This window comes from Hippocampus zosterae, chromosome 12 (genome assembly GCF_025434085.1).
Source record: "Hippocampus zosterae strain Florida chromosome 12, ASM2543408v3, whole genome shotgun sequence".
NCBI lineage: Eukaryota > Metazoa > Chordata > Actinopteri > Syngnathiformes > Syngnathidae > Hippocampus > Hippocampus zosterae.
Genome location: NC_067462.1, coordinates 15,687,490 through 15,708,014, shown reverse-complemented (window position 1 = coordinate 15,708,014; position 20,525 = coordinate 15,687,490). Strand labels below are relative to the sequence as shown.

Sequence of the window (20,525 nt, the reverse complement as noted above, 5' to 3'; positions counted from 1 at the left end):
GGAGGAGAGCGCCATAACAAGCGAGAGATAAGAGTTTCCCTGTAGGAGGGAAGGGATGAATCATGGAAGACGATGAGAGTGGATGCCGGGCGGGCTGACACCCTTGCTAATGACTCAGATATCATCAATAACATTAAAATATTACACCCAACAAAAGAAGAAACCAAAACAAAAGACTTTGTTGTGCCTATTTTCTAAATGCGAATAATCTTGACAAATCCCTCATTTTGATGACCTCATCTAAGCTCCTGCACGACAATGAAGAAGCGGGAGGCGGTGGGGGTCAAGTGGGGAGATCCTGCTGATGTCATGACTTGGACTTGCCCTGTCATTAGTGTGTGTGTGTGTGTGTGTATATGTGTCTGTCTCTCTCTGTCTCTCTCTCTCTTTCTCTCTGTCTCTCTCTCTCTCTCTCTCTCTCTTCTTCTGTTTGTTTCCATAGAAACAGCTCACCTTTAGTGCATATAACTCATGACCAAATACTGAAGTCACTCTGCAATTAAGCACTTGAGTTGAATTCAAGGAACAATGTAGTGAAGAAGTGCGTCACGTCAGAGATGAGAGGAAGCCGGGGAGCGAACAGGAAGTTGCAAGGGATGTGCGGATGTGGGAGACAGAAGGTGGTGAGGGGTGGCTGCGTACTGGCAGTGTTCCATTTCCCGCCCTGAAGTTCACTTTCTCTGCAACTGTGTTGACATGTGAGTGTTTTGTCTACTACTTTTTATTTGGAGGTAATTCTCTGACTGAGAGATTTCGCAAGTGCAGTCAACCACCGCTGGATTTTTTTTTTAAAACAAAATTGTATTGAAAATTTTCAAAAAGATTTATGTTGAGGTACCAACATAGGGAGAGATCGTGTACGCTGAATATTTTGAATTGTTGATCTTTGTGAAAACGTTCAGTAAAACTCATTGAAAACAGGTTTACAAAAGGTGTCTGATGTTTACAACAATGTAAAACAACATATTGAATGTTTAGGTTCAATGAGTTTAAGAAATGTCTGAAATGTGTATGAAAATATGAAAGGTTCTTATGTATGGAGAAAAAAAGGATCTGCTTATGATCCAAAAGACACAAGCTCATCTGTGAAGCATGGTGGAGCTTCTGGAATTCACCGGAAAAAAAAAGGTGTATTGAATTTACTCCATTTTATTTTGTTAAGTGGCTGCACACAACAGAATCCACAGGATTATTAGACATTTTTTAAGTAGATGTGTAATCTATTTGAAAAATGTATCTGGATCCAGATGATTTTATTTCATGCAACAACTTGACAAAAAAATGAGTATGGTCAACACACTATATTTTCAGTGTGAACTCACTCGTCTTAATGAAGATGTAACTCATGTTGCCAGCCTTAGAATGAATTATTATTACAACCAAGTCTACAAAATAATTTTGTCTGGCAATGGCCAGAAAAATTGAGAATCAGAAGGAGCTTGATCATGCAACATGATATTGACCCAAAACACATTCCCAACACAACAAATGACTTCATCCTGAGAAAAAAGTGGAAGGTCTTAGACTGGCCAGTTCAATCATTTACCCAAGCAGAGGTGGGCAAAATACGGCCCGCGGGCCAAATCTGGCCCGTATGTCTTTTTAATCGGGCCTCCAAAGGTTGGTACACAATTAAGGTTCGATGTCAACGACTGCATTCATTTCATTTGGACTTGTAATGACAGGCATTTCAATGCCAGGTGGCACAGTTACTTGAAGTTGCAGAGCATAAGGGAGGAAGGGGGAGACGATACGGAAGCCCACAGTAGCACCAAGTCAAGCAAATCCCGTTCGATACGACAGAATAATGTACTCTTAATATTATGTCGAATTTAGTTCACCCTTTTGATCCGGCCCTCCATAATATTTTCTGGTTCTCATGTGGCCCTATGCAAAAAATAATTGCCCACCCCTGATATAAAGCAAGCACTTCATTTTCTGAAGTGGACACCGAAGGGAGAACCCCCCCCCCCCCACCCCAACCCCACTTTCGCCCAGAACAAGCAAGAACTGAAAAAGGCTGTAGTAAAGGCCTGGAAAAAAGCATTTCCAATGAAGAATGCAGCAGTCTGGTCAAAGCAATGGGTCGTAGGTTTTATGTAGTTCTTGCAAGTAAGGGTCATGTCACAATTTAATTATGCCCGTTCTGATACTCATGCTCACTTGAAAAGTGGATGCATTCAAACAATTTATCTAGATGTAAATACCCTGAAATAAAAACAGGAGTTCTGAACTTTTGTGTGACATTCATCTTTTAATCTGAAATCCAACCGTTTTCAGTATTCAATAAAAACAAAGGGATTGACCTTGCCGTTGGTTTCAGAACATGTCTGCGGGCTGCTCATAAGGTCCTTGGGGGCTACCGGGTTCCCACATTGGTGATATAATCCCTTGGCATATTATCCCTTATAGCCAGGTGACAAACTCAAGGCCCAGGGGCCAGATGTGGCCCATCACAACATTTTAAGCGGCCCGCAAAAGCAAATCAAAGCAGAAACTTCCATGATGCCTGCTAAAATCTGCACCAAATTTTGACATTTTCATATGTATTAAATCAGTTACATCTTGTAAGTATCTTCTTGTTACCAAACCCCTCATTGCAGTTACTTAAACAACAATAGAATAAAAAACATTCTTGATTTATTGATAAAGTTTCATTCATCACGGCCCTCCAAGGGAAATGGTAACTATAATGTGGCCTGCGACAAAAATGAGTTTGACACCCCTGCCCTACAGTTACAGTGTCAGTGTCATACACACTAGCGTGCTCTCTCTCACCAGCCCACGCAAATGAACTGAAACCCAATCCTCCTCATGAATGGAACATCCCATGGATTCAAATATAAACGTTTGATTAAACCGCAGGTCCATGCGATGTGTTACTGTGATGGGATGATTGGGGTTTGAACAAGGGGGTATTTCAAGGAGGTTACTATGGAGATAGTAGCTTCAAGCGTGAAGAAAGACAATCCTGAGTGTTTTTGTGCATTGCGTGGAAGAGTTGGAGTAAGCCTGTTACCACAGAGGATGTGGGAGTGAGAGACGAGACACATTTATTGCCCTCTGTGACTTCTTAAGTGCAGCCTCTCTCCAGTTGATGAAAAAGACAGATAAAAAAAAAGTGGCTTGTTTTAAAACGTGTGTTTCCGTTTTCCTGGAGAAATTATCATTTGTAACTTCTCAGCTCATCAAAGACTCATACGTCATCTGGTTGTCAGATCTGGGCCAGGACACTTTTCAGGCACGCAAGAAAAAAAAACAATATGGAAGGTTCCCCCAAATGCTTGACTCCTCTTTCATGTTTGCAAAAGCACATACGAGTTTAATCTAAAATATAAAATCCTTTTTCACGGTTAAATAAGATAGGCTCCATATGGTCCATTTATAGTTCGCCCAGCCAGTCTACATATGCTTTGTGGACTTGGAAAAAGTGTTCGTAATTGTCTCTCGGGAAGCCCTGTGGAAGATGCTCCATGAGAATGGACATTTTGGTGCCTGTACGACTGGTGCCAGGGTTTGGTCTGGATTGCTGGCAGTAAATTGGATTAGTTTCTAGTGAGGGTTGCGCTCTGATTGTAACCTGAACTGAATTTCGAGACATAACCGAGGAGTTGAAGGGGTCCAGTTTGGTGGCCTCTATATTGCGTCTTGGTTTTTTTGCAATGGATGGATGGATGGAGTTCATTCGTGGACCACACACATGCTTGTCAGGCCCAGCAAGGTCTCTTCTGTGAGTGTTAACGCTCTCAGAAGCACTGCCTTACGTTTATAAAGATTTACAAAGCCCAATTCCAATGACCTTGAGCCGTTGATTAAAACATCAATACACAAAATACAATGATTTGCCAATCCTTCTCAACTGATATCAAACTGATTACACTGCAACGATATTTAGTGGTGAAAGTGATCAACTTTTTCTTTCAAATATTTACTCCTAAACTGATTTTATGGTGAAACTCATTTTGAATTTGATGACTGCAGCACACTGCAAAAAAGCTGGTACAGGGCCATATTTACCTGCGATTGGCTGGCAACCAGTTCAGGGTGTTCCCGTCCTGCTGCCCGAAGACACCTGGGATAGTCTCCAGAGCTCTCGCGACCGTCGTGAGGATAGGCTGTTTGCATAACGGATGGATGGGTCACATTTACAACTGTGTTCGATCCACCTTCCTTTAAACAAAACAATCGTCTTGGAACTGAGGTAGGTTGCTGTTGTAGAACTTCTGTTGCACAACATTCCAGGGTTTCCATTATTGTAGTTTGCGCTCCACAATGTGGCACACGTTTTCAATGGGAGACAGGTCTGCACTGCTGGCAGGCAAGTTTTATACTCTTTTATTACGAGACCACAGTTTTGTAACAAGTGCACAGATGTGGCTTGGCATTGCCAAGCTGAAATTAAAATGGGATGTCTATGAAAAAAAAAAAATCTTGGATGGCAGCATACTGTATTGCACCAAAACCCATATTTACCGTCACAGTGCAAGTTACCCATACCATGGGCATCAATTCCCCTTTCTGACGTGAGATAGTGACACTTATACTTTGCCTTGATAACAGTCCCGAAGGTCCTTTTACTCTTTGGCCTGGACGGAACTGCATCCCTGAGCTCCAAATCAAAATTGGAAAAAAGACTCGAGTCACAATCCCGGCCCTCTATCTGGTCTTCACTGACATAGCACTCGAATCCCGACTTTAACAGGAAATAGCTGCAACCCAACGTAAAAAAACATGGTTTCTCACGCCGTTATTAACGATCCCCTGACTGTGCGACAGCACCACAGCACCACATCCAGCGCCAGTGCCAGGACCGAGGCCTCGCCAAAGCAAAGGAGGTCTTGACATTGCAAAACAGTGGTCTCACGTTGGGAAAAAAAAAATAATAATCTGACGCCTATGTAGTGTACTACTATTGTGATGTGAAAGGTTATGCGGTTGTGCGAACATAACCGAAATCATGTGTGTGGTTTGATAAAGCTCGTAAGACAGAGTATCAAATGAGCGCAGTGCGCTGAGGTTTTATTGGTTAAGGGGCGGAGGGCTGTAGGTGGGGGTGGGGGGGGAGTCTGCAAACTCGTTTTGTTTTGTCACTTTCTCAGACTAAAATAACTAATTCCTGGAAAACCCGATTAAAATCCACACTGACGCGGGTATTTCAGAAAACAACAACAGCGAAACAGCATTGTCCCACGAAAATGGTTTCCCCTCCAAGTTTGAGCTTTCTGAAATGTACTCTTTCAAACACGCAACAAAACACACTTTTTTGTTTTGTTTTTTTGAACAAAAATAATTTTCAGACAGCAACAATATACTATGTACTGCAGTTCTGCTTGTTGGGTTTACACTGCATGGTTCAAGCGAAACAATTTCTGAAATGTGTGAAACCTGTAAATAGAAAAACAATGCACAAGGGTAGGATACCTTTTGCCTTGATTCAAACCTCTTCAAAATATGGATAAATATCTGGCATGGATTGGATGTCCTCCAATGTGAGTGCAGTGTAAACACGGACCGGATAAGAGCCAGTCAATTTAAGCTTGACATCACCAATTGCTAATATACACACACACGAACGCACACTTCTGCCCAAACCATAGAAACAGAATTAAAGTATGCGGTGTAAATCTAAGCTCCACCAATGCACGGACAATTGGAGATGGTCTAATATGCCACTGTGTCCATCATGAACCCTTTCATGCCCCCTGTAACCTGATAACCTGGTAAACTGTCCACTGTCGTAACCACCGTCCCTGAAAGGGTGAAATAAGAAAAGCAATTGCAAACAAGAGCGGCCCAGTGATCCAGTGGTTAGCGCATCAACCTCACAGTGCAGAGGTACCGGGTTCAATTCCAGCTCTGGCCTACCTGCGTGGAGTTCGCATGTTCTCCCCGGGCCTGAGTGGGTTTTCTCCGGGTACTCCAGTTTCCTCCCACATTCCAAAAACATGCATGGCAGGCTGATTGAACACTCTAAATTGTCCCTAGGTGTGTGTATGAGCGTGGATGGTTGTTCGTCTCTGTGTGCTCTGTGATTGGCTGGCTGTGATAGCTCCAGCACCCAGAGCAACCCTTGTGAGGATAAGTAGATCGGAAAATGAATGAATGAATTGCCAACAGTCAGTTCAGTATTGTGAAGGTTATTTCTCAACAATTGGGATCAAGGTCAAAGGTCAAATGGCATTCAGACAAATGAATGAATACCATTTTATTTCTTTTTTGTCGTGGCCTGCACACTACTGAGTGTCATTTTAGTTGATTTTGCAATTTTAACTAAAATATTTTCTAATGGCTAAAATGGCTTGGCAGCTAACACCATCTGTTACATTTGTCATGCGCTCGCCTTCTGTCCTTTGGCGATTTGCAAGGGGACTTTTACAAACTCATTAACTTGAGAAGTCTTCAGTAGAATGTGTCCTTTTATGATGAAAAATACTTTGAGGGAGGTGTCGTTTACTTTTTTTGAGGCTGATGTGGGGGAATTTTTTGAAACATTGGTGGAACCGATACTAATCAGTATTGTGAGGTTATGTATGCTGCACAACAAACTTGTTTTGAATTACAGTTGTATTGCTGTTATTTTGGAAACATTTTTAAAGAAAATATCTGGAAAATAGCTGTCGAGAAATTCTTTAATATGTGCAAATTTGAGTTTTTTTTTTTTTTAACCCTTACCTTACTTTGTCAAATGGCAGAGAAAAAGAAGCTGTCATTTTTTCCCTATATGGCTTTTTAAAGTGACCAACCACTAAATAGGATTCCTGGAGGTATTGGACAATTTACCTTGTTTTTTGCGAAAACAAAACAAACGCCTCCCTCAGCTCTCACCTTACCATGGTGGAAGGGTTTGTATGACCCCATGATCCAAGTAGCCAACTTGAGCGGGGCTTTACACCCCTGCAGGGTTATCATCGGTGTGGTGCCAGAAAAAGCACGGCTCAAAAGACCCCCTAAGATGAGTGAACATTTTGGACCAACATTAGCAATCTTACGTATCCCTGATAGATATTTTCTTTCTAAAATACAACCAATGCCTGGATTTGTTGCTGATTGCCCGAAGGAGAAATGTAGATGTGCAGCCAGGTTTTGAAAACTCTAAATTGAAATCAGCTTTTGACATGACATAACTAGCAGGTTGCAAATGCGTGGGGGTATAACCGGTGGGGGTGTGGACACGCGAAGGCGGTGGGTGGGTCACGTGTTCCTGTGGTTGCGATAAGGACTGGCTCACCACCTGCAGCGCGCTCCCTCACTCAGCTCCATCTGGACTTATAGCACCCGCCTCACCAGTGAGACAGGAGCAGGGGGGAGTTTTACTTCACACTCTCTTACTCTGCTTCTGCCCACCCACTTTACCACTGACACACTCAACTCGCTCGCACACTGTCCCACCGCTTCACTTCAGCGCGTCCACTGAGTCCCATCTGCACGCACGCACGGGGAGCATGGCAGCAGCCCATGGCGATTACAGAGGCTACTTGCGCACGACCGTGGATGTTGAGGCCGGCCACCACCGCCTCCAGCCGGCGGCCGGCTCGGAGCATTCGCACCGGCCGCTTCTATTCGGCACCCTAGTGGTCATGGGATTGCTCCAGGTGGCGTCCAGCGTGGCCATCCTGATGCACCTGACCGGCTATTTGCAGCAGGTAAGGAGCTGCTTTTCTTTCCCCTTTTCTTCTTTTTCGTTGTTTTCTTGTCTTTTGTGTTAAGCCTTGGTTTTCCCAATTTAATAATGCCCTAAAATCTGCAAAGTGAGAAAGAAAGCGGCGCACTTTGAGGTAGCGCTCATCCGAAGTACTTTAGTCATAAATGACTTAAAAAGAAGTTGTGCGCAAAAAGAAAAAAAAATGCGTCAAAGCCAGGTTACACAGACGGGTCAAGTGGGCTTTGTTCTCAGAATTTTTCCACGGAACTTGAATAATTAAATAAAAATATGATACCCGGCATATCGTCTTGCACAACGCAGATGTTTCCACTCGACTGTGTACTTCCGCTGTTATTTGTGATTAATATATGCAAGATAAGCACCGCAGTATAAACAACAGTTCTCTCAAGATTCGAAAGGACTCGAGATGTTCCAACACGTAAAGTGCAACAACAACAAAAAAGAATCAAGGGGGGGAGATCACAATCAAAATAGTCTGCACGCCTCATTTGTTTTTGTCAGGTCATTATGAAAGCCCCTCTCTTCACTTACAATAATATTTACATTGTGCCACGATTTGGCTTTTTTGGAGACTTTGTGGTGGTTTTTGGGGAGTTGGATGATGGTCGTGTCAAGACAAGCCAAAAGGGAGCAGACCACATTTGGGCTGTGTCAGGGTGCTTTGGGTTCACCTGGAAAGCATCCGGAGGACTTTCTGCTGGTCTCTTCCTCTCAGTATGTTTATGGAATGATATGCTTTCACTTCGCCTAAAGCATAAACACTTTGCAGAGTGCCTTTAAAAAAAACAAAAAAACAACCTCACTCAAGTTGTGCATATTATACGGGATACTAAAATAGGTAAGCATGGTTATATTTCATATTTTAGCGTACTTTGTACTGACTTTATAAATACGTAGGTCTACAGACATATTTTAGTCTTCTTGTAGATAATGTAACAGGATAGGCTATGTGCATCAAGCTTACTGTACAGTATATGTGTTACTTAAACACAAGTGTAGACAGTTTATTGTAAAATGTTCTATTTTTTTCTGAATTTAGAGTTGCACACCTACAGTGTTAAATAGTTGGCTTGAAAAACATTCTATTTAAATGGTTAGTTGAATAATGGGTCAGATTTAGAGTCAACTTTGGCTGCAAGTGATAAATAGACAGCTTGAGGCATGCATGCTGTACACCTTATTTGGACAACTGCATGCAAGAGTCTTCTTTTAGTTTTCTTTTAGTGATGTGCAATTTGTCTCCACTTTCTTGAGAGCAAGTGAGGACACGTGCTCAAGATTACTTCAAAAGTGTGTTTTAAGATGTCTAACCATTTAGTGCAGTAGTTCTTAACCTTGTTAGATGTACCGAGCCCAACCAGTTCATATGCACATTCATCGAACCCTTCATGAGTGAAAAATAAAAATATGATTTTTTTTACAAATTCAAGACATGAAAAACATGTTTATTAAAAAAAGAAAAATGAAAATAAAATTTCAAGACATACAGTACATTTTTTAAATTGTGCATAGAATGAACAAAATAAATGTTCATGCAGTTTCAATAAATGTTCCTTCAGTTTTGCCGGTGCGAGACAAGAATTGCTCAACTTGGCAAGACAAATCATGCAGATAGAACGCAGAGTCCCATCACGGTCCGTGATGCATATTAATCCATGTTGTACATATTCGTCCAACCACTTTCTTTAAATCACACGACGTATTATCACGATAGTCACACATTGACTACTGAGCGAATGCACCGATTGGACAAGCAATGTAATGTGATCATCTGCTGCTAGTGATGGCCAAGCGGGCGTGTCATAACTAATTGACATGTTGAGTCGGGTGTGTCTTAACCCCCATGGCAGAATCTCCGTCGAACCCCTGAGACAGATTCACCGAATCCCTAGGGTTTAATCGAACCCAGGTTAAGAACCACTGGGTTAGTGTGTGAGTTTTTTTCTTTTTTTAAGAGTTGGCTTTTCACCCAGTGCTATCTGGAACGTATCCCCTGAGATAAATGAGGGTTCACTGTATGCATTTTTAATGTACTGTACTCTATATTGGCGAAACTGACAAATATAGGGACAGTACACAGTGTGTATTTAAAGTAAATGGAGCAGTCTTTGTACAGAACCTATAACTCGTACTTGGACCAATTTGTGCTTGGCTATGCTGAGAAGTATGAGAAAGAGGCGGAATACTGGCAAGATTTGGTACTTCATGAACAAATACCGGTTCTAAAATATTCACAACAATGGAACCACTGGCTCCAAGTCAGAGGCAAATTGGCAGGAGATCCTCAGGGTTATAAGTAAAGCGTCCGACAAAAAAACCCCCAAAAAGGTACCAAAATCCAATAGAGAAAAGATTGTATGACAATATATTATGGAAAAAACAAATAGTAAAGACGCACCACACTGACACGGTCGGCATCATAAACAAATATTATGGTCTCAGATTTCAAACATCTATCACAGCTTGTGTGTGAAGACGAGTGGAATTGAAACTGAGACCCTTTCACTTAATAACCAGGAAGAGGTAAGACATTGGTTTAATTTTGCGGAAATAATATTGAGTTTGCCGAACATTAGCCTCAAGGCTAAATAGTGGTTAACATGCTGTGGGTTAGCTACCATTCTGGCAATCAAAGAATCCCACGTTTCAGATGAAATACAATACTTAGGCAACTATCAATCGCTTTCCACTGCAAGATAAATATATGTACAGTGTATATATTTTGTAACTCTTTTACTGAAATGTACCGAACTAAAATGTAAACGTTGAAAATTCAGCTAGGTACAGTGCATACTATGTGTCACGTGTTGCAAATGGTCAAACCTTACCTTCAAAGTGTTTCTCTGAAAAAGGTTGACTACTAATTTCATAGTGACACTTTTTTGGAACATCTGTTATTACTACATTCAAAGTGGCATGTTTCATCAACCCATGTTATTGTTTAATAACTGTGCTTTAAGTCTACATTTATATCCATCCATCCATCCATTTTGCAATCTGCTTTATCCTGACAAGTGGGTGCTGAACCCTGTCCCAGGTGTCTTTGGGCAGTAGGCAGGGGACACCCTGAACTGACTGGTTGCCAGCCAATTGGAGGGCACACAGAAACAAACAACCATCCACACTTATACTCACACCTCGGGATAATTTAGAGTGTTCCATTAACCTGCTATGCATGTTTTTGGAATGTGGGAGGAAACCGCAGTACCCGGAGAAAACGCACGCAGGCACGGGTAGAACATGCAAACTCCACACAGGAAGGCCGGAGTACTGTGAGGTCGACGCGCTAACCACTGGACCACCGGGCCGGTGCAACATTTATTGTGACTTATTTATGAGTCGGACAAATTCCTTGTGTTTACATGTACTTGGCCAATAAAGATGATTACGACTCTGATTCCGACTAGTACTAAACGGTTTAACCCCATCATTTTGAATGAACACATGTTCTCATCACGGCTGGGCCTTAAATGGCAGCGTAGCTCAGTCTGCAAAGACTTGGTTTAGGCTTTCTGAGGCTCACAGGTTCATGACCTGCTGTTAACCACCATATTGAATTTGGGACTGGTTGGTGGAGACGACGTCTGACATCCCTATTAAAGAAATAGGAGTATACTTATTGCATACACTTGGCATTTCTACTTGAACTGAAGATACTTTGTTTTCATAAGCATGCTATTTGTTGCTGGGTGTCGCCCAGCCGAGCGAGAAGAGTGACTGTGTTTAATTTAACTGGTTTGGAATGGATTTGGAATAACAGTCAGCGTTAGACACTTCCTTGAGGAGGAGCTTTGGCAGAGGAGTGCGTGGTCTTTGTTAAGATGATGACAAGGGGTGCATGCTTGCATGAGTCAGGAAACGTGCGAGGAACGTAGTCTGGCACTGGACCATCATGCGCCTTCAACACCTGTACCACTTTCCCAGCGATCTTAGAGCCAAGTGCAGGAATGATGTGATCATTACCATCAACATTTTTCCCCTCCCCTCATTTTATGCAAGCCTGAAGGTCTTGTTGACACAATCGCATAAGAAGAACCACGTTACAAATCACTTTGACTCTTAAGCCTGCTACTTGGGAATGCTGATTGGACTTTGGAAAATACCCCCCCCCCCCCGCCCCTCCACACACACAAAAGACTGGACTTCCTTTGCGTTTTAAGGCGTAATCTTGTCCAATGTGCTTTTCTGAGATGGTGTGATGATACACTGAACTCTATTCTGTCCTCTTGTCTCCAGGTAGATCTGACCACTGCTCCACGTCGACCCATTGAAGTGAGTGTAACTCTTCATGTATGCTCATTTGAACCCTTTCAGGCACAACAGTTACTACAGTAGACAGCTTGTCATGTTATCACGTTAAAGGGTGCAGGAAAAGGTTAAAGAACATACTGCATGGTAGCCAGTGTTAAAACGACTGATAGCAGTACAATCCTGAACTTTATTCATTCATTCATTCATTCATTCATTCATTCATTCATTCATTCATCTTCCGAGCCGCACTTTAAACATACCAAAACAACAGATGGCATTATACTGGAACACTAAAGGGTGTTTTAGCCCATCAAAAGCTTGAAAAAAAGCCATTTGGGAAAAGAAATAATAAAAAGAACATTTGGCCAAAAAACGAAATTAATAATCAAGAAGGAAATTTTAAACATGCAAAGAGTTTATATTGTCAGAGAATAAAGGACCAAAAAAACAAAACAATTGAAAATGAATGATGCTTCTCTCATGTTAACATTCACACGCCGTTTCTTTGAAGGGCTATAAGCATTCAAGGTAAATCCGTTCATCTGAAGACATGACTGACAGCTTCAGTGACGTGGTTAAGTCGTTAAAACCTGAAACAATCTGGAAATTTATGGCTATTATTTTATTATGAAAGCCGCCTGTGGCTGGGCAAACTATTTCTATTACATGATGCGCATACAAAGTGTCACTAAGGATTATGATGTCAACAAATCGTAACACAGAGTGAATGGAAAATCGAGATCACAGACTCAATCTTGCAGTTAGACTTCGAGCTCCTAACTGCACACCACAGTGACACTCTGTGAAACCTCAACGGACCAATTCCAATTGAATTTGAACCCCGCTGCCAACCAAATCAGCAGCACTTACAGAGAAAGGTCTTGTGAAGTCTCTCAACTGAATTAGCGAGTATGATACAGTATATAGAGACTGCGTCTTGACTGAAAATAATTTTTCCAGTAGACTCTGAGAGTCAGGCTCCAGAATATCCATCCATTTTCAGATCCGCTTATGCTCACAAGGGGGCTGGGGGTGCTGGAGCCTATTCCAGCTATCTTCGGGCAGTCGGCGGGGTACACCCTGAACCGATCGCCAGCCAATCTCAGGGTACACAGAGACAACCATCCATGCTCACACTCACAACTAGGGACAATTTAGAGCGGCCAAACAGCCTGCCGTGCATGTTTTGGGAATGTGGGAGGAAACCGGAGTACAAACCCACGCAGGCCCGTGGAGAACATACAAACTCCACACAGGGAGGCCAGAGCTGGAATTGCACCCGCTACCTCTGCACTGTGAGGTAGACGCGCTAACCACTGGCCCACCAGGACGCCGGCTCCAGAATAGTCTTTTTTTTAATTTTGTTTTCAACTCTACATTTATCCATGCACCCATCCATTCATTTTCAACACCACTTATCCTGAAGAGGGTCACGGGGAGTTGCTGGAGCCTGTCCCAAATGACTTCGGGCAGAAGGCATACTTCACCATGAACAGTTCGCCAGTCAGTCGCAGGGCACATACAGAGACAAACGACCTGACAGTTCACCGCTGCATTTGACCTCTATTTTATTGCCATATCAAGCTGAGGAAAATGTAAAAAAAAAATGTTGCTGATCCATCCAGCGACCCATTTTCTGAAGTCCGGTTCCTCAAATGGGTCTAACACTCACATTCAAGCCTATGAACAATTTAGAATCAATAATTCAGGAGGATGCAGAGATTTAAACTCTCAACTGTCTAGTATGAGACCACACAGAGCCGTTGGTGAGTGATTGGTGGAGGTTTATCTCCAAGTGATGGATTATTGTGCGTATTGCACTTCATAAGTGTCTGCCGTTCGTTTAATTTATTGAGGCCCTCAGGCAAAGTTCTCTTCGTCGAAGTATATGATGAGATTTTGCTTGCGCACATACAACACAGTGAATACTGATAAGACAGGAGGAATTTAGTGTTCTTCTTTCTCTACTTGGTTCTTTAAATTTTTGTTTGTGATTAAAAACATAGCAGGAAGTTTTGGCTCTAGGAATCTGTTTCGGATTTCCGATGAAGGGGAATGAGCCAATGCAACCGTGCCGATTCCCATGACTGTAACACTTGGCCCATGTTGTGCTTAAGGGCTTTCATCATACTGATGTGGTGGGCGGATTTTTGAACCCTTTTGTTGAGGGACAGGACATGCAGGCAGGGCCTACGCTGAGCTCTTCTAATGTAATTACTCTCAGTGCAAATATGTTCAATAAGATTATAAGTGACATTAACGCTGACTGATAGACAATGAATGCCAAGCCCAGCACTGAGCATGTGCCATCATGCTCACCTCATTTGTCATGTCTACTATGTAGCAACACCCGCTGCAGGGTTCTGGAACTGTGACTTATTCGTTTCCCTTCTGCTTCATCTTATTCAGGGGTTGAGACAAAGCAAATCATCTTCTCCCATCTCTTTGTCTTCTCTCAATCCTCTGCTCCAACTTGAGCTGTCTTCAAGTCTTCCCAGTTACATCCATAAAGTGTCTCTTTGGTCTGCATCCTCCCGGGCGGCTCCCTTTCCAGCATCCTTCCAAAGACGAGATGCATCCATGTCCCGGTCCTGTACGTGGCCAAAGCTTCTCAATCTGGAGAGGAGAATCTCGGCTTTCTCAACTAAGCCAAATTCAGCTCTGTCCAATGTCTTCTTGACGTTGTTTACATAATGTCTCTACTGTTCTATAAACCCGCTCTATCATGCCCTGGATACTCTCTCTCTCTCTCGCTCTCAGAAAAGTACACCAAGGGTCATGACTGCAAATATTAAAACAAATCTGTAACTATGAAGATAAATGAAACCAATTTTGATCGCTGCAGTTGTCTTCTCTAGGGCTGAACTAATCCTCATGCACCAACCATCTGCCAGCAAGGAAGCCCTTCTTTCTTTTGTGTCTCTTCACCCTTCATAATGTTTGCCCCGTTGGTCTCGGGTCTATCCGAGAAACATATTCACCTCCTGCCAGCTCAGTTCCTCGGCTTGAAGCGGGCGGACTGTTCGTCAGGTTTTATGGGCTTCTCATGGTCTCCCAATGCTTCCTCCTCCCTTCTGCGGTCACAATGTATTTGGAGGTGCCTCTTTCCTTCCTTCCTTCCTTGTCTGCAACTTCCCAGATCATCTGCTGCAATGTATTTTTAACCGATATTTAACTGCATTTTGAATGAAGTTTAGCCATTCCTTCAGCCATCGTTTTCTGTCCCAGTAGTGACATTCTGCTCTCCTGGGTTGTCTTCTGATGCTTCACAAAAAGCCTCTTTCACGCCCTAACTACTGCTTCTCCTTCAGTTGTCCGTTTTTCTTTGCTTTGGCTTTTGGCTTTGTGATCAGCACCTAGACTCCAGATGATCGATGCCACGGCATGGAACATCTTGCCCAAATTGTCTGGCAAGGTTGTCTCTCGCACTTGGTCTACATTGTGGAAGACCATCTCCCTCTCCTTCATTGCCCCTTGCGGCTGGCCAGTTTATCATTCCCCTTATGCCACCCGAGCGCAGTCGTTCTGTCCATGTCGTAAAAAAGATTTTTAGAAAAAGCAAAACAGTGATGGTCGCTGAACTGGGGAATCTAGAATTACACTGTCGTCTCCATTTGTTGTCCAAAGTTTAGTGCAACATTTCTGAAGTTTACCTGACGAGGGACATTTACATATCAAACAAGATTTTTTGGGGGGGAGGGCATCATATTTTGAGAGGCACTTTATTTGTGAGAAATTGAGAAGGAGCTTTCTCATGCACACACACACGCACACACACGACACACACCTTTTCATAACTTTCCTTTTTTCTGGTTCCACTTGCTGGCTCAAGATCAACATACCTGATAAGATACGCAAATCATCAACAAGTTAAAATGGAGCGATTAACCATTCAGTGTGTAATGATTCATTGTTATGCATCCTTAAAGTCAGCTACCAGGATTATCAAAGATAGGACAGGATGATTAAGATGAAGATATCCTTTATTTGTCCCACACTGGGGGAATTTACAGCCTCCAGCAGCAAGAATGTCCTGAGTTCATACACTACACAACAAGGAGTAGTAGTTTCACTGTTTCATACATATTCATGCAATTTTACTCACACATTTATGAAAGATAAGCGTAACACTGTTTGGGTAAATCTATGACTAAAGCGTCAAATCAGATGGTTATTGAATTGTTGATCCACAACAAAAGAGGAAGAAGAAGAAAGTTTATCTTTGTTTGTCATATGAACACACACATATGAATCTTAACCTCTGCATTTGACACGATCGGTTAAGCTGCAATTCATTACATTTGCGTGATTGTTCAAGGTTTCAGTCCTTAGTATTCTTTTTTTAAAGTTAATTCATTCTTATATAACGATTGCATTTTACATTATTTACTTTGGGCAGAAAAATTCCCTCTCGGTTGGTTCGTTAATATCGAAAACATTTCTCCTTATCAGCAGTCAGAAGTGCAGCAACAAGACGATTTTTAAGTGATGTTGATGTAAAAGGGTGTAAATATTGTTGCTTTCAAGCCAGCTGTGAGTCGGCGGTAACTGTTTACTTGCTTGGAAACCATGTTTGGACTGAACGAGACAGTGTGTGTGCGTACTCTGTCTCGACTGCCGTCAAGTACACACAGTTAAAGACTTGCCCATTATTTCAAATGACAGCTGTGGTGAAACATATAATGTGTTTATTACTGGTGTTTTGGGGTTGGTTTGTCATTTTGAACATTTTCCCCTGCCCTTTTGTCACAATTTGTCTTCTCGTTCAACTCTTTGCGGTAGCAAGTACAGACGGAGCCGGTGCTAAATGCGCTGAAAGCCACCAAGAAGAACCGACGCTTCAAGAACCAGAAGGAGAACCTGCCCTCCGCCCACCTTCCGATCAAGGTGCATCAACAGTTGGCGAAGCGTGAGTCCTCTTCACCCTATATAAGTGCATGCAACTCAGGGTTTTGACTCGTTTTTAGCCGCAAAACATCCAATCTTTGTACTTTGTGGCGAAAAAAAGTGTTTTTGCGCCCGTGAAATTGTTTGTCGTTTAAAAAAACATTTTTTTTACTTGCACTGCAACAACAGATACCTAATAATTAAACAGACTTGCTCTATCAAGAGAGAAAAAAACAGAATGTGAAAGTAGAGTAGCAGAAGTAAGCCTAGTAGTCATACTCAAAGGCCTACACATGCTCACAGTTGACAAATATTAACAACATCCCTTGATATTAGACCCCAGGAGGTCAAGGAAAAGCAAAAAAAAAAAGAAAAATCTGGGGGAAAATGAGATACCTTGAGACGATCACCAGGCTACAATGGGTGTGTTTAAGATAAGATAAGATATCTTTTATTTGTCCCAGACTTTAGGCCAAAAAGAAACATTTTACACAACAACAAAATAGTCTCGGCATAGTTTTATACCTACCACATGCTCTCAACATGTAACTTATTAATCATTCAAGCTGACACACTTTTTAACACATGGTAAATGGATGTATCCAAACTAAAAGCATCAAATCGACAGAAAATACTGTACGTTATGGTTATGCCTGAGTGCATGCATGCCTTTAAGAGGCGGGGCCTAGTGCGGTCGTCTGGGACATCAGCAAGTCAGGATGGGGGCAAGAACCACGTGCTCTGAGTGCGTTTGTGTTGCACCGATGTCTCGACTAATGGCTAAAAAGTGCATCGTGACCGTGGCTCTCCTTTTCCACATGCAAGGACTTTTTTGTTAAAACTGAAAAAAAACAAAACAATGCGATACACTTGCGACGCAAATATCGAACCACCATCTATATATATATTGCGCGTCGTCCCGCACGCAGTCTGTCCTTCCGTCTGTCCCTTTTCAAAACGTACCTACTTCACCGCGCCGCTGCGCGCCGCCACTGCGCGCCGCCACTGCGCGCCGCCACTGCGCCGCTCAGGCAGTGGCTCACTACGATCGCGCGGGCATCTTAGCGAAAAAATGTTGTGTACCCACAAGCATTGCAATAAAATTGTTAGTTATTTAGTAGAGCTAAACATCTCTTTATTTTCGCGATAAGCAACGAAGATGAACAAAAAGTTGAACCAAGCAACAACACTTTTGTGGGCAGAAGGCCCACCTTACCAGCCTTCCGCAGGAACTAGCTGATGAGCCGCCCGGAGGGCGGCGAACCACCACCTTACCAGCCTTCCGCAGGAACTAGCTGATGAGCCGCCCGGAGGGCGGCGAACCAGCTAGTATAACATATAATAAGGGACTCCGTACGTTAAATGTTACCTAAATCGATTTCTTTCATTGCAGCAGGCGAACCGAGTGCTATCCCCATCGATTGGGACGAGGTGCACGGGTACCGTCACAGGATGGACTACCAGAAGGGCAAATTGCTGGTCGTCAAGTCGGGCTTCTACTACGTCTACGCCAAAACCTGCTTTCGCTACTACGAGTACCGCGGCGATGGAGACCAAGGCGGCGGGTCCTCCATGGACGTGAGCAATACGCAGCTCATCCAGTACGTGTACCACGAGCGCATCAAGCAGAACAGCAAAGCGGACCTATTGATGAAGACGGGCAGCACCATGCGCTGGGACAACTCCAGCTACAACATGTACTGCGCCCAGCAGGGCAGAGGCCTTTGGCTGCAGCAAGGGGACGCCTTGTACGTCACCGTGTCCAACGCGTGGATGCTGGACCCCGATGGAGTGGGGACGTATTTTGGGGCCATTAAGTTGGGTAACTGAAAATGTTCAGACTTGGGACGCTGCCATGCTACTGAAGTGACCCCCAAAGAGCCCCTGATATTGTGCATTTCATAGTTTCACCACATTGCTTTTTTCCTGACATAGACAAAACCACACTCGACTCTGTCCAATGTAGCGCTGGATTCTTTTAAGGTGTGTGTGTGTGTGTGTGTGTGTGTGTGTGTGGGTGTGTGTGCGGGCGTGCGTGCGTGTTTTAAACTCATGTTATTCATTAAGATCACATTTTAGTGTACCGGTTGTTGTTTTTGCACTGATGAGACAAACAAAGGACGCAAAGCGAGGAGTTATTGGAAGAGGAGCTCCGCATCACCATGGAAATACTGAAGCTGAGGCAGCATCTGTTTGCATTTTAACATCAGCGGGACAAAAATATTGCTCAGACTCAGCTGGCGCTGTTTTCTAGACCAAAAATGTTTTGGATGGTGCGATCGACGCGGGGGCCAGACGAGGTGCCTTCATGACTGCTATGTTTACGTGCAAATCATTGACCCCACCAAAGATGTGCCTAAATTATTCCATTTTGTTCTTGCAATGCCTCGAGTCCCAACATCATCCATTTTGTGTCAGTCCCAAAACAAGCAATGTGCCGAGTGGAGCTACCGTACCACAGAAAGCAAGTCAACCCCCGTGGTGTCAATTTCACCCTCACTGACCCAAACGTTCTCACCATTGCTCATTAAGATGCGGGTGTGCTGGAGCCTTTCCCAAGGTGTGGGGTGCCAGTCATTCACAAGGCACATTTAGGCAAACAATTTTGCACCTATTGTTCACACCTAGGGTGACCCGGTGGTCCAGTGGTTAGCGCGTCGACCTCACAGTGCGGAGGTACAATCCCAGCTGCGGCCTCCCTGTGTGGAGTTTGCATGTTCTCCCCGGGCCTGCGTGGGTTTTCTCTGGGTACTCCAGTTTCCTCCCACATTCCAAAAACATGCATGGCAGGCTGATTGAACACTCTAAATTGTCCCCAGGTGTGAGTGTGAGCGCGGATGTTCCTCCAAGCAGCAAATGCACCTTATCAATTTAAACACGGTTAATGTTTTTGTGCGTGTGGCATTATCTGCTTGGAATTGGGACAGTGAGGTTCATGTAAACAAACTCAGTCCCTTATTCTAAATCACAATTCTGACTCTGGCTTAGTTTATTTTTATTTACACAGCCAGTTCAACGTATAGCGTCCCAAATGCGCTCCGATTATATCACGACATTTTTGACTACATTTCGACAAATAACGTAGTTGTTTTTTTGTGTGTGACGATCAACAAGCGAAGCAGATAGCTGGACTGTCTGTTCTTGAATGACACGAAAAGACTCTTTGAAAAGGAGGAACCAAATTGACTTTGGTTTGTCTTTAACTTATTTTTTTCCCCTCGGTTTTCATTTGGCTCTCCGGTGAGGTAAATGGGAATATGCACTATTTATTTATTAGCTATAGAAGTACAGAGGCAGGTCATTGTTAAAGTGACTTTTCAGCTGTAAAACAAAAAATGAAAAAAAAAGAAAAGTAATGTATATTTTATGTCGACAACATTCATTATGCAGCACTTAGGAAATAGTAGGCACGCTTTTTGTTTTATGAAAAACACAGGGGCTTCAGCTCTAATTCCATATTTATGTATCTCTCTTGACAATTGTGTGTGCACTCTTCTAACTGAAAGCAATATAGATTTATTGTTTATTTCACAAGATAGTAGCATACCTGATTTCAGCTGATAATTTGTTTTTTTTCAGTGTGATTTAATTGATATTTCTGTATGTTTAAATAAATAAAAAAATACTACTTTTGTAATTAAGTTTTATGGTGTATTGAAGTGAGATATGGTGGGCATGTTTCTGAGTTCAATGTCCTTTCTACATTCACTGAGCACTTTATTGC

At 42.9% G+C, this 20,525-nt stretch overlaps 1 protein-coding gene across 2 annotated transcripts; it reads left to right on the top strand.

The window, feature by feature from the left end:
- Positions 1 to 7,247: 7,247 nt before the first annotated feature.
- tnfsf11 (TNF superfamily member 11) lies at positions 7,248 to 19,628 on the top strand. Of its 2 annotated transcripts, none has more exons than XM_052081797.1 (4): positions 7,248 to 7,643; positions 11,900 to 11,935; positions 16,697 to 16,823; positions 18,198 to 19,628. In XM_052081797.1, exons 1-4 carry the CDS (start codon positions 7,443 to 7,445, stop codon positions 18,629 to 18,631), a joined length of 798 nt encoding a protein of 265 aa, XP_051937757.1. In that variant the 5' UTR covers positions 7,248 to 7,442; the 3' UTR covers positions 18,632 to 19,628. The 2 variants fall into 2 exon arrangements, with proteins under 2 accessions (XP_051937757.1, XP_051937756.1); XM_052081796.1 differs by having other exon boundaries at positions 18,195 to 19,628.
- Positions 19,629 to 20,525: the final 897 nt, after the last annotated feature.

What these genes read in the sequence shown, in the direction of transcription:
- tnfsf11 (XM_052081796.1), top strand. Translation starts at nt 7,443, where the DNA reads ATGGCAGCAGCCCATGGCGATTACAGAGGCTACTTGCGCACGACCGTG. An exon ending in TGACCGGCTATTTGCAGCAG is followed by an intron (nt 7,644 to 11,899) that starts GTAAGGAGCTGC and finishes TCTTGTCTCCAG; the next exon opens with GTAGATCTGACCACTGCTCC. An exon ending in CTCCACGTCGACCCATTGAA is followed by an intron (nt 11,936 to 16,696) that starts GTGAGTGTAACT and finishes TCTTTGCGGTAG; the next exon opens with CAAGTACAGACGGAGCCGGT.